Source organism: Eptatretus burgeri, chromosome 2 (genome assembly GCF_056783735.1).
Source record: "Eptatretus burgeri isolate ZD-2024b chromosome 2, Ebu_testis_v1, whole genome shotgun sequence".
NCBI lineage: Eukaryota > Metazoa > Chordata > Myxini > Myxiniformes > Myxinidae > Eptatretus > Eptatretus burgeri.
The window spans coordinates 29,012,394-29,026,103 of NC_140962.1; the positions used below are offsets into that span (position 1 = coordinate 29,012,394).

Genomic DNA, 13,710 nt, shown 5'->3' on the forward strand with positions numbered 1-13,710 from the left:
AGAGATGGGAGACCAGTCTAGAAGTTTGATGGCTGCTTGAAGACCTTGCCAGTCGGCCTAAGTTAAATGACAGACTCGACAGCACTGAGGTGGTTCTCTAATAACAGCTAGAGAGATGTTTACTTTGACAAGCACATGGTCAGATAAACCAATTGGAGCTGAAGAAGAACAGCAGATATTTTCAGGGAAATTTGTGAAAATCAGATGCAAAAGAGATGGAGTACCATAGGTTGAGATCCTGGTCGGGAAGTTGACAGATGTCAGTCCTAATGAGTCGCAGAAGTCTTTTGCTGAAATGCCATGGCAGGTGAGGGAGGTACTCACACCCAGCCAACTGGCATGATGACAATTGAAGTCACCACACATGAGGAAGAGAGAGTTGGGATGAGAGGCTAGAAGTTGGTCCATGTTTATGGTGAGTGAGGTGTAAATGGAGTCATCACTGTTTGGTAGACGGGATAACACACACATAAGCAAGTGGGAGTGGAGGGAAGCCGAAGCCAGAGGTATTCCTGGGGGTGTGGGGGAGTGAGGGCAGTGCATGGAGAGTGAGGAATAGAGTTTATGATGAAGAGAGCAACTCTGCCGCCAGGACGAGGCTCAAGTCTGTCATACCGGAGGAGGGAGTAACTCGGGAGTCAGAGACGTCTTGAGGGAGGAAAGTTTCTGTGGAACAGATTGTATGGTTTGTCAGTGGCAACCTGTGTGGAAAGATCTGTCAGGTTTGAGCAAAGGCCCCAGATATTTGAGGTCCACACTGTTAAGGAAGGTGGAGGGGAGGAGGCTTTGGGTGCTGGGGAGGGGAGGCGAAGGGTCGGACGAGGGAGGAGGGGAAGAGTGGGGGGAGGTAGGGAGAGATTGTGATAGTGTGTGTGGGATTACAGAAGAACTAGGAGAGAGGGCTGGATGAGGAGGAGAAAAGGCTCTGTGGTGCTGGGATGAGGAACAGTGGGGAGTAATAAGATAGCGGGCAGAGGGAAGTTAAAATTGGAGGAGGTGGAGAGATGACATGGAAGGGAGAGAGGGCAGGGGAAGGAGGCAGCTTTGTGAATGTGAGGGGGGCAACTTTGAGAGGGGAGAGTTGAGGGAGAAGGGTGAGGGGGAGTTTTTGAGAAAGGTGAGAGGGAAGCTTGGAGGGGGAAGAGTGTGACGATTTCATTGAGAGGGAAACATTGAAAGAGAGGGGAGACGATGTGAGCAGGCATGGCCAAGGGGCCAGACTCCGGAGGGTGATGGGAGAGGTGGGTAGAGGGGAAGGATAAGACTTTGTATGGTGAAGAAGCAGTCAGGGGGAGGTACAATATTTGAGGGGTTGGGAAGAGGGGGAGGTGTGAGAAGAAAGAAAAAGCATATTTGAAATGTTGAATGTACTGATTGAGAGAGTGAGATATCTGTTCGGTTAGAATGGAGACCACAGATGTAAGAACACCACACAGTTTGGGACATCCGAGGAGCTGCTGATACGAAAGCAGAAGACAGTGAAGAGGAGCTAAGAGCGGAGGTAGGATGAGGGGGAAGATGGGAAGGGTAAGGAGGGTGGTATAACAGGTGAGGGGTTAGGAGGAGGTAGATGGAAGGAGTTGGGGTGAATTGGCACTGAGATTGGAAAAAAGTGACAATTGATGGAACACGAACATGCATTGCAAACTGGAGTTTAAATTTTTTTTAAGTCAGAGATGTGATTAAGGATATTACATGAAGGATGTAATAAAGGTGAACTGAGAGAATGGAGAAACGAAACGTTGTAACAGTTGGACTTTTTAGACATGGGATGAAGGAAAAGTCCAATTGAAAACAGTCTTTTAAAGAAGAGGAAAAGTGAATTCTGATACAACAGAGTACCAAACAAATCGTGATAGGGATATATATATATATATATATATATATATATATATATATATATATATATATATATATATATATATATATATATATATATATATATATATATATATATATATATATATATATATATATATATATATATATATATATATATATATATATATATATATATATATATATATATATATATATATATATACATATATATATATATATACATACACACACACACACAGCCTTTTTACAACTATCTTTCCCCGCTGAGCAGGGGTTAGCATTTTGCGGGCTCCATGCAATCATTGTTCCCTTTTTGAGGCAATGTTTTATGGCGGGATGCCCTTCCTGACGCTAACCCTGGTCACTAGTGGGGCAGATAACAGCAATTTTTGAGAGGAATCGTGCGAATGATGATACAAGCATCACATTTGTTCTCCATGGGATTCGAATCAAATCTGCCTGATTGGCCATTTGAAAATCCCAATTTTGAAAAATTTGAAAAAAAAAAAAAAATAAAACTTTAAAAAAGTCAAGATCGCGAATCAAAATTGGATGCTGGCTGAGATTGGTGAATGTTTCAGAAACATCATCAAAGACGTTCCAAGTCTGCCATGCAGTTTTCTTCCCTTTACCACAGAAGGCAGACACGACGTCGCATCCAGTGAACGCATGGAAGTATGGGATCCCTCTAGCTTTCTCAGGCCCTATTGCAGAAACTACCTCATGGACTGGAATCCATTGCGCATTGGCTCCTTGGCCAAAGGCAAATCCACATGTTCTCAAGACGTCGTTCCTGTAAGGATGGCAGTACAGTTATTGCTATGACTAGTACGTCCGTGTCATTAGCCTTAATGATAATGGACTTGCTACCATCTGTCGTATTCCTGGCGTGTACAAATATTTGAGTGTCAGCTTCTTCATGACAACATGGAGACACAGCATCCAGTGACTTCCTTGTGTTGCTAATGGCATCTTCTCCTTTTGTGACAATGACTGTGTTTGTCGTCTGTGCTTCACACATCTTTTCCGCAAGGAAGTGAAACAGCTCAGTCTTGTTGCTGTCATCTCGAAGAAAGCTTCTCCAGTTACTTGGGGTCTTACTGGTTCCTGTCATTCTTCATCTGATTCCTTGCCCCCTTTTCGACCTTGCCTCAGACTTCAGACGACTTCTTGTACACATCAAACACTACATCCACCCTCTCGTACCTGGCACCATAGGATTCCACCTTTGGGATGATGTCTTCTTTAGCGTAGTCATCAAATATCTTTGAAGTGCGTGGAGGGAGGGCATTGATAAGTGCTGAGCCATCAATGATGACTGCATCTCCCCTTGGTTCTCTGTCTGGGATGTTCACTTGTGCTTCAAGAATTTCAGGCAGCTGTGACTTCAAATTTTTTTTGAAGTTTTTTTTTTTTTTTCTTCAAATTTTTCAAAATTTGGATTTTCTAATGGCCAATCGGGCAAATTTGATCAGAAAGCCCTGCAGAACAGAAATTCCAAATTTGATGCTTGTATCATTTGCATGATTTTTGTACTATCAACTACACTACACCTCTTACGACACACAGGGATATGGAACAGCTATTCTATCCGGGGCATACACTGGGACCAGTACACTGGTACTCATTTTGCTGACTTCAGAAGGATGACAGGCTGAGTCAACCCCCTGGTGTTAATTCAGTGGCCAACGGGGTTCGAACTCAGGACCCTAGGATCCTAAACCAGTCACCCTAACCACTAGGCCAACACCAGGCTTGAACTATATACATACATACATACATACATACATACATGCATGCATACATTGGGACCATACTCTGTGCTGAGCGTTGGTGCTGCTTAAGCAGTCTCATTTGCTATTGGGCACAATCCTGGACGGGTCACCACTCCAACACAGTATACCAGCATGCTGGCACTTATTTTGCCAACCTCGGAAGGATGACAGGCCGAGTTAACCCCACCTGGTATTCATTCAACAGCTGGGCGGGATTTGAACTCAGGACACAAGGCATATACCTACATAGTGGCCCTAAAGTCTGGAAACATAGGCGAATATACATTATAAATGGTTTATTGGCATTACATTGCAATACGTGACATATTCAATGTGTTGTCCGTCCCTCATGAGAAATGCACAGTTCATATTTTTTTTTGAGACTGATTTGCTTCCATGAACACAACGATTACGGTTAACCATTTTGGAATTGCAACTCTTTCGTTTAAATGCTGAAAATTGTGTTTAAAAAGACCATTTTAATTACAAATTTTTGTGTTAACAACGACAGGTTAAAAGTGTCTGCGCCAGCAAAAGCGAGTTGGTAAAAACGTACACACAACGCATGTGTGAATGGCCTCATAACCATTCATACGTCATTTAAAAGTCTTGTAATGGGATGTTCCCCAAAGATAATTGTTTACTGCCTAAGCCTAACCCCCTCCTCATCTCCTGATTACAACCCCCAGTTGTACTCATTCCTTTGAGTGGTTCAGGGGTGCATTTAATTTTAGAAAAACACACTTCTCAAATCGTATACTGTACATATACAGCCGGCCCACCCCAAATGTGGGTTTCTGCATTGCGGTTTCGCTCTTTCGCAGTTTAATTATTGTGGTAAAATGTGCTGATTGTGGCATGGGGTCCTTGCTCTATCGCAGTCTGGCACGGAGGAATACACAACCCTGCATCTCCGTCTCACCGCACAGTTGCTCTTTTGATATTGTGCCACACATGATATCGCGTGATTTAGTTTATCATGTGATATTGTGTGATTTAGTTTTCGCTAGTCTTTTAATTACATTGTGGGGTGTTCATGACAGTAAATAGTTATGGAGAAGAAGAACTTGCGGTTTTAGTAAAATAAGGCAAATGAGACATTATAAAATGTTATTAAAGGCTTTTTTAAAAGTAAGAAGCAAATTGATTCAATTATGAGGAATGTTGGTTCAATTGGGAGGTAATGAGAAAGTAAGAAATAAAGAATGAACCAAGGAAAGAAATAGGAGGCAGAATGAGTTCATGATTTTTCTCTGAGCAAAAATATTTGTTTGTTTTGAAGCAAGGCGGGGGAAATACGATAAAGTTTAAGATGCGTGAAAGAGAACACTTGGGATAAAGCAGAATGAGTCACATATCTTCAAAGGGTTTCACATGTCTTCATAGAGAGGTGCTTGAAATTCAAGGGTGAGATGGATGCCACTCATGGCTCGCAGACTTCCTCTCCTGTCACAGTCAACGTGTGACCCTAAATGGAGTTCTTTCATCCCCTCTTCCTGTCCAGGCTGGAGTTCCTCAAGGTAGCGTTCTGGGACCTGTTCTTTTTCTGGTTTTCATCAATGATCTCTCCGACTCTGGAAAATCCTCTTTTTCTCTTTGCTGATGACTTCACCCTCTGCCATACCATCTGTCATCCCTCAGACCGGCAAGCAGCAACTTCTTTGCTCACTGCAGATCTGGATAAAATCACAAACTGGTCCAACATGTGGAACATGTCTTTCAATCCTGACAAATCTCACACTCTCACTTTGTCTCTCCGAAAGGGCCGTTTAAAAAACCCCCATCCACTTTCTCAACAATCCTCTGGGAGAAGTCCTTTCTTTCAAGCTTCTGGGTCTCGCTATCTGACATGACCTTTCCTGGGAAAGCCACATTTCCAACCTGGCTTCCAAAGCCAGTCATCGACTGGGAATCCTCCATCATGCAAAGTCCTTCCTTGGCCCACCTGAGCTCCTGACCACATACAAAGCTTTCGTCCGCAGCCTGATGGAGAATTGCTCTCCCCTCTGGGCTCGTGTTCCTGCCTCCCACCTTTCTCGGCTTCACGCTGTGGTAACCAAGGCATTTCGGATCAATGGCATCTCCCACGATGAGGCTGAGTCTTTGGGCCTCTCATTCTCTCAACACAGGCAGGTCGGTGGTCTTTCTATCTACCGTCTCCTCTCCGGTCTCGCCCCCCACAGCTGTTTGCGATTTGTCCCCACCATATTTCCGCAGGGCACACAAGATCCGCTAACAACCCCCTTCTGGTAAAACTACCAAAATCACGAATCACTGCTCACCTTCACTCTTTCATTCCTCTTTGTTCTCGCCTTTGGAATAAACTCCCTCACTCTGTTGAATCCAAATTTTCCTCCAGGCCTTCAAAACAGCTGTTGACCACCACCTCTTATCATCCACCATCAAAATCCTTGATCTTTTCTACCCCCGTTAATCCACCCCAAACCCCTCTCCTTCAAATTCCCTGCTTTCCTTCCTGAAAGTCCCTGTAATGTCCATCTTGTTTCCCCCGTGTTCCCTGCCCCATCCCTCTCCCTTCCACAGATCTCCTAATGTCTCTGTTCCCCGCTGCTTTGTCCTTCTCACTCCCACCCCTCTTGTCTCATGTCCCCCTTGCTGTGCGTTGTGTGTTAGCTCTCATGCGAGCCTCGACAAGGTATACAAAAACTAGAGTAATTCGACTGTGCGCAGTCGACGGGTATGCCTCCGCTCTCCCGCACAAACACTTGAGTATTGACATATTTGAGCCTTGACCTTTATCATATCTGGCCCAAAATCGAATCAATTAATTGTCCTGTCTAACTTTACCTTTGTACCAAGTTTGAAATTCTGTCCAATATTTCTTGAGTTAGGGCATAAACAGTAAAATTTCAGAGTTTGACCTTGACCTTTATCACATCTGGCCCAAAATCTAATCACTTAATTGCCCTGTGTTACTTTACCTTTTTACCAAGTTTGATGACATTCTACAATTTGCTTATTGAGTTATCGCTTAAACGAAAATCCGAGCGGACGGATGAATGGACGGACAACCCGGAAACATAATGCCTCCGCACCAAGGGTGCCTTCGCACCATTATTATAAAAATAATGCTTGTGTTCCAACAGTAACCCCCTCCTGGTTAAACTCCCCAAAATCCAGGTTGAGTGTGCATCTCAACTCCTTTATTCCTCACTTCTCCCATATGTGGAACCTCTTTCCAGAGGCTGTACTGTCTCACTCTCCCCTCCTGGACTTCAAGCAAGCAGTGCACCATCTCCTTTCAACCCCAATTCTGTCCCTTGATCTTTTGACCCCCATGAACCTTTCCTAACCCGACCATCTTATTTGCTAATTTCAGTGGTTCCTTCTTTCCTGTCTCTCCTCTTTTCTTGTTCGTTCATTCCCTTGATGTCTATCCCACTGTCAGTTCTACCTTGAGCCTTGTTCCTGTAAAGGGGGGAAAAATTGGTTCGGTGACGGTGTGTTCATATCTTCAACTTTAATGAACAACACTCCTTTAACTTTATTTCTAATTATGTGCATTATGCAAGTTAGAGTAACCTGTCCCTCCTTTCCTTGTAGTTAATTGCTGGCCATCAGAAAATGCACCTGGCTGCGATGTTAACATCGAGTACGAGCTGCAAGAACGAGACCTGGAGCTTCGAGATGTCTCTGTCTGCATCCCACTACCGTGAGGAGGAACTGGGAGGGGTCTCTGTTGGGGGTATTGTGAAGGGAAGGGTGAGGTTGAGGAGAACCAGAAATTGAATCAGGATTTGGAAGAGATTACGATTTACAAAAATGTGGGATGTGAAGGGATTGGGAGTTGGAAGAGTTCAGTGTGAAGGGGAGAAGGGTTGAAGATCTTGGGCCTAACTGAAAGGATAGCTTGCATTATGCTGGTGCTTAATGTTACAGTTCCGGTGCTGGAGTACCAGTGATTGCGGAGGTAGATGGTGAATATCGACATGATGCCCGCCGTGGGCAGCTGGAATGGCTCCTTCCGCTTGTAGACAATCGTGCACGCTCTGGCTCCCTTGAGTTTTCTGTTGCCAGCGGTTGCTCCACAGACTTCTTTCCAATCACCGTGTCCTTCAGCAGCACACAGATCCTCTGTAACATTGGGGTACGTGGCAAACACGTCCTTTGTATGGGAGCTTGTAATTGTTTGACTACATACAAAACTGAGAAAAATTAGCATCTTCAGTTTACGAAGGTTGAGAAACGGGTTGTAAGGTGAAGAGCATGAGTGGAAGCTGCTTACCACTTTGAATTGGGCAAAGTGTTTGTATGTTTTAATTACTTCTTTTTTTTTTAAATGTGAAAGGGTTGATCTAGATAGAAACAGACACGAATTGAAACTTTGTTAGAATGATCACTGGGAATGCATTAATCTGTGTGTTTCACATAGTCACGTGAGTTTCAAAACGTTACCAACACGGTCTTGGATAAACTTTTCGGATGATGAGAGATAGAAATCATTAATGCAAGAAAGCAGTGATGTTTTTGTTTTTTTCTTCTTATTTTCGTTGTACAAATGAAGAAGGGCTGCTTTGATGTTGTAGTTATGCCAACATAGCCATGATTGTCATTGTCTTTTTCTTGTCAGGTGTCCAGTGTCTGCTTGGTGGATTCTGGTGCTCCAGTGAAGTTCTCGAGTGAAACGTCTCTATCGGTTGACAAATATGAAATAGTCTGAGAGAGGGTTGGGCAGGTAAGGAGATTTATTGAAAGTGTGGAGGGGTGGGTGGGTGAGAACTTGGCCTGATTGGGAAGCCAGTGACATGGGTGGGTAATTTGCAAAACAGAGTCCCAGTGAACATGGATCAGAGGGTGTAGAGATGCGAGGTGTGTGATTGCAAACCAGCTGTACAGTGGGAACATATTTCTTGGTGACTGCTCTGAGTGGTTGCTGCTTGTTCTCAACCAGTGGTGGCTATTCATCACCTTGGACTGGTTGGCCCTCCCCATTTCCTCTTTTTTTCCATTGTTGTTTTTCACTTTTTTAATGGAGGGCAGGCTTTTTGGCTAGTGGGCTGATTGTAATGGATGACTTGTATAAAGGTAGGAATCTGAGAGGGATGGGTTGGGGAGTACAAGAGAGCTCATTTGGAGAGGGAGGAGAGGGAGGAGTGGGAGAGAAAGGGAGAGAGGGAGAGAAAAAGGGATTCCAGAAGTCCAATTCACTTTTGCACTCTGTGCTAACATTTACAAGTAGATGTACAGAAGAGGCATCTTTACTGGCTGAGAGAAACCAGATCGAGTTGTGGGGAGGGGTGGCTGAGGGTAAAATTAATTACTTTGAATTAAATTCCAGAATCCAAGCTTTATGGTTCTGTTCGGGATGCCTTGTGTTAAGACAAAGTTATTACTTTTCCCACAAAAAAAACCTTATTAAAATCATATGAACCTTTTGACGATTCATGATTTCTTTTTTGTCAAAGCGTGATCAAGTGTGACATACACTTGTGGCCAAAAGCATGCGCACACCCCTTATAATGAGTAGATTGGGCTATTTCAGCCACACCCATTGCTGACAGGTGTATAAAATCAAGTACACAGCCATGCAATCTCCAAAGACAAACATTAGCAGGAGAATGGACCGTAATGAAGAGCTCAGTGACTTTCAACGTGGCACTGTCATCGGATGCTACCTTTCCAACAAGTCAGCTTGACAAATTTCTGCCCTGCTAGAGCTGCCCCGGTCAACTGAAAGTGCTGTTATTGTGAAGTGGAAATGTCTGGGAGCAACAACAGCTCAGCCACAAAGTGGTAGGCCACACAAGCTCACAGAACAGGACCACCGAGTGCTGAACCCTTTTGCGTGGAAATATCTGTCGGTTCTAACACTCACTACCGAATTCCAAACTGCCTCTGGAAGGAACATCAGCGCAAGCACTGTTCGTCAACAACTTCATAGAATGGGTTTCCATGGCCGAGCAGCCGCACACAAGTCTAAGATCACCATGTGCAATGCCAAGCATCGGCTGGAGTGGTGTAAAGCTCACCACCATTGGACTCTGGAGCAGTGGAAACGTGTTCTCTGGAGTGATGAATCACGCTTCACCATGTGCAGTCCGACGGATTAATCTCGGTTTGGCAGATGCCAGGAGAACGCCACCTGCCCGAATGCATAGTGCCAAGTGTAAAGTTTGGTGGAGGAGGAATCATGGTCTGGGGCTGTTTTTCATGGTTCAGGCTAGGCCCCTTAGTTCCTACAATCTTAACGTTGCAGCATACAATAGCATTCTAGACTATTCTGTGCTTCCAACTTTGTGGCAACAGTTTGGGGAAGGCCCTTTCCTGGTTCATCATGACAATGCCCCCGTGCACAATGTGAGGTCCATACAGACATGGTTTGTTGAGAACTTGAATGGTGTGGAAGAATTGACTGGCCTGCACAGAGCCCTGACCTCAACCCCATCAAACACCTTTGGGATGAATTGGAACGCCGACTGCGAGCCAGATCTAATGTTCCAACATCTAGTGGAAAGCCTTCCTAGAAGAGTAGAGTCTGTTATAGCAGCAAAGGGGGGGGGGGACCAACTCCATGTTAATGCCCATGATTTTGGAATGAGATGTTGGACGAGTAGGTGTCCCCATACTTTTGTGTGTGTGTGTGTGTGTGTGTGTGTGTGTGTGTGTGTGTGTGTGTGTGTGTGTGTGTGTGTGTGTGTGTGTGTGTGTGTGCGTGTGTGTGTGTGTGTGTGTGTGTGTGTGTGTGTGTGTGTGTCCAGGACCCCAGCATTCATGGGGGATGCATTCCAGGAAAACCCCGTGAATGTGGGAGCATTGTTTCAATGGGAAATGGGGGGGGGGATAGGTTTCAGGGATTTTCCAACTTGTGAAAAATCTGCGAATGTGAGGGACAATCTCACAAAAATTCTGTGGAAAGAGATGAAAATCTGTGAGTGTTGGGTAGAAATCCACAGGTGTTTTGTCTGTTACAATGGAGAGAAGGGAGATAAAGCTATCGGTTCGTGGCGGTTCCTGGTTCATGAAAAAGTACATACATCCAGTTGCTTTGTGCATGGCTCGTGTAAGATATTGTTGCGAAATCGCGCCTGCTGGCGTGTGGACGCCACGTAACTCGGATCGCAGCACGTCGCCCACTGGACAGACAATTCAGTCGTGACCCTCTCGGAACAACGCCGGGAGCTAGTCACGGGTGGAGGTTTAACCCCACCTCGACTGTGCCAATTGCCCACCCGTGCAGGATAGGGTTGCTCGCCAAATTCGATCTACCTAAGTACCTGCGCGGATGGTTGACCGGGCGATCGTACCACGCCACAGGCCGACTCCGGACACGAACTGCTTGAGCGGTCCGTTCCGTGCTACAGTGATAACCAAGCGGTGTTATCGTCGGCCTTGATGGTTCCGATTAATTACCGGGCGTGTTAAGCCCACTACGAACCCTTTACGTGAAGCAGGATGGAGGGTCAATAAAAAGACGAAGCGAAACGAGAAAACAGTTCACACAAAGCACATTTATTTCCCAGCACACGGAAAACATATATATATATATATATATATATATATATATATATATATATATATATATATATATATATATATATATATATATATATATATATATATATATATATATATATATATATATATATATATATATATACAGCCAAACAGTCAAAATGCACATCTTCTTCTTCTTCTTCTTCTTCTTTCGGCTGCTCCCGTTAGGGGTCGCCACAGCGGATCATCCGTATGATCCGCATAGTGATTTGGCACATGTTTTACGCCGGATGCCCTTCCTGACGCAACCCTGGTCGCCTCTTACGACACAGGGATATGGTACACCTATTTTAACCGGGGTATACACCGGCCCAGTATACTGGTATTAATTTCGCCGACCTCGGAAGGATGACAGGCTGAGTCAACCCCCTGGTGTATTAATTCAGTGGCCCAACGGGGCTTGAACTCAGGACCTTTTTGATCCCAAGCCGCTGCCCTAACCACTGCACCAACACCAGGCTAAACAGTCAAAATGGACATATAGCAACAACGACATAGAGTTACTACTGACTACGCGCACACACGGCAACACTTATGCAGTTCTACTTTACAGACGGCGCCAACACACATTTACTCAAAAGCAAAGGAAAGAGGCCACCCTCATAGACAAGGGGGCAGACGGGCCTGTAGGCCAACATGTGCGCGTGACCTGAAGGAGCGGCCAGACCCGCGAGACCAGGGGGGGGAGTGTGCCCCGACTCCGTGCTCCTTGGCGGGTTTCGTTGGCACGACGTTTGGAGTGGGGTGGGAACGGGGCACCCTTGTTGCACTATCTCAGCGCGGGGGGAAAGGGGGAATTGTTGATGCCCTGGGGGAGGGAGAATGGCTGGCTGGCTTGGGTCCCGCGCCGAGCGATCCTACACCGCGACCTCGTCGCCGACCGCCGTCCTTCTCGCCTCGGACCCGAGCTCCTTGGCCTCTTCCCACAACCCTTCTCAGCCGACTCCAGAACCCAACTCGAAGACACACCGATCATTTTGCCACCCAACTCGACTGACTCTCCACCCGATGACTCGACTCGCTCTGCCCCCGACTCGACTGACTGCCCACCCAACTCGACTCGACTCGCTCACTTCGCCACCCGACTCGACTCTCTGCCACACCGATGACTTGACTCACTCTCCCCTGATTCGCCTTGAGTTCGCCGTTTTATAGGCCGGCAGGAGAAAACAATATGCAAATATCCGGATCAGGATGACCTTGGGGGCGGAGCCACGCTCGCCCATTGGTCGGAGGAAAGGGGGCGTGAATCTCCCCTGATCCTAGAATTTGCATATCTCGATTTCACACAGACGCGCCTGAAGGCGGGGCCAAGCTGCTCCACGTTTGCTAATTGGACGGAGGGGAAGTGGGCGTGTAGCATTCTTGATCCGAATTCTCCCTCGGAAAGGCCGCTATTTGCGCTCGCGGCTCGGTGCGTTCGGCACCAATCGCCGAACGGGCCCAAGAAAGCCCGACGCTCAGTGTTCACAGGTGGTGCGGGAATGGCCGTAGGAGAGAGCTGAAGGTGGTGGAGGGTTTTCGGTCGTGGTTTGATGGTTATGGTGCCGTTTGGGAATGACGGTGATGCAATGTTTGCGGGATTGAGTTGTGAAGGTGAAGGTCGTGGCTGTTGGCGTTGTTGTTGTCTGAGGGTTGGAGCGTGGTTGTAGTTGGTGACAATGGCTGGCGTGGTGGTTAAGGTGGTTGTTGTGTGATGGCGGTTGAGATGTGGTTGGTTCAAAATAAAGATAGAACAGAAAAACGGCTATCTCAAAGCGTCGCAGCCCGAATGAATCGCATAAATTCCCTCTATACAACGGGTTTGGGGCTAACTACACATGTACTTAGAGATATCTCACCTACAGGCCCTGAATGGTGGTTTGCGAATTTCCACAGCCGTAACAATATTGTTGCGAATTCGCGCCCGCCGGCGTGCGAGCGGCCACGTAACTCGAATCGCGGCACGTCGCCCACTGGACGGACAATTCCGTCGTGACCCTCTCGGACTAACGCCGGGAACTAGTCACGGGTGGGCCTTTCGGCCTCACCACGATCGTGCCAATCGGCCCCCCGCGTGGGATAGGGTTGTTCGCCAAATTCGACCTCCCTAAGTACCCACACGGAGGGCAGACCGGGCGATCGCACCTCGCCGCAGGTCGACTTCGGACACGGGCCACTTTAAGCGACCCGTTCCGTACTATCGGGATAACCGAGCGGTGTTATATCGTTGACCTCGACGGTTCCGATTAATTATCGGGCGTATTTAGCCCACTACCAACCCTTTACGTGAAGTAAGATGATGATTCACTTAAAGAAAAGACGAAGCAAAACGGGAAAAACAGTTCACCATAATTTAGATTTATTCCGCGGCACACGGATAGCACACATATACAATTACAACAATTATGCACCAAAAGCAATTGCAACAAAAGAAACACAACAATGCAGAGATACTACCGACTACGCGAGCACACGGCAACACTTACACAGTTTTACTTTACAGACGGCGCCGACAACACATATACTCAAAAGCAAAAGAAAAGGGCCACCCTCAACAAGGGGGCAGACGTGGTCTGTGGGCGCGAGACCAGGCGGA

General features: G+C 46.3%; 1 protein-coding gene across 2 annotated transcripts in view; it reads left to right on the top strand.

Annotated features, from left to right (window-relative positions):
* Positions 1–9,013, top strand: part of ARCN1 (archain 1 coat protein complex I subunit delta) — a 41,211-nt gene extending 32,198 nt beyond the window's left edge. For both annotated transcript variants that reach the window (XM_085852260.1, XM_085852265.1), the window contains 3 exons: positions 7,182–7,290; positions 7,518–7,725; positions 8,209–9,013. In XM_085852260.1, coding sequence (XP_085708386.1) covers positions 7,182–7,290; positions 7,518–7,725; positions 8,209–8,298 — 407 coding nt within the window. In that variant the 3' untranslated portion in view covers positions 8,299–9,013. The remainder of the gene's footprint in view (positions 1–7,181; positions 7,291–7,517; positions 7,726–8,208) is intronic.
* Positions 9,014–13,710: the final 4,697 nt, after the last annotated feature.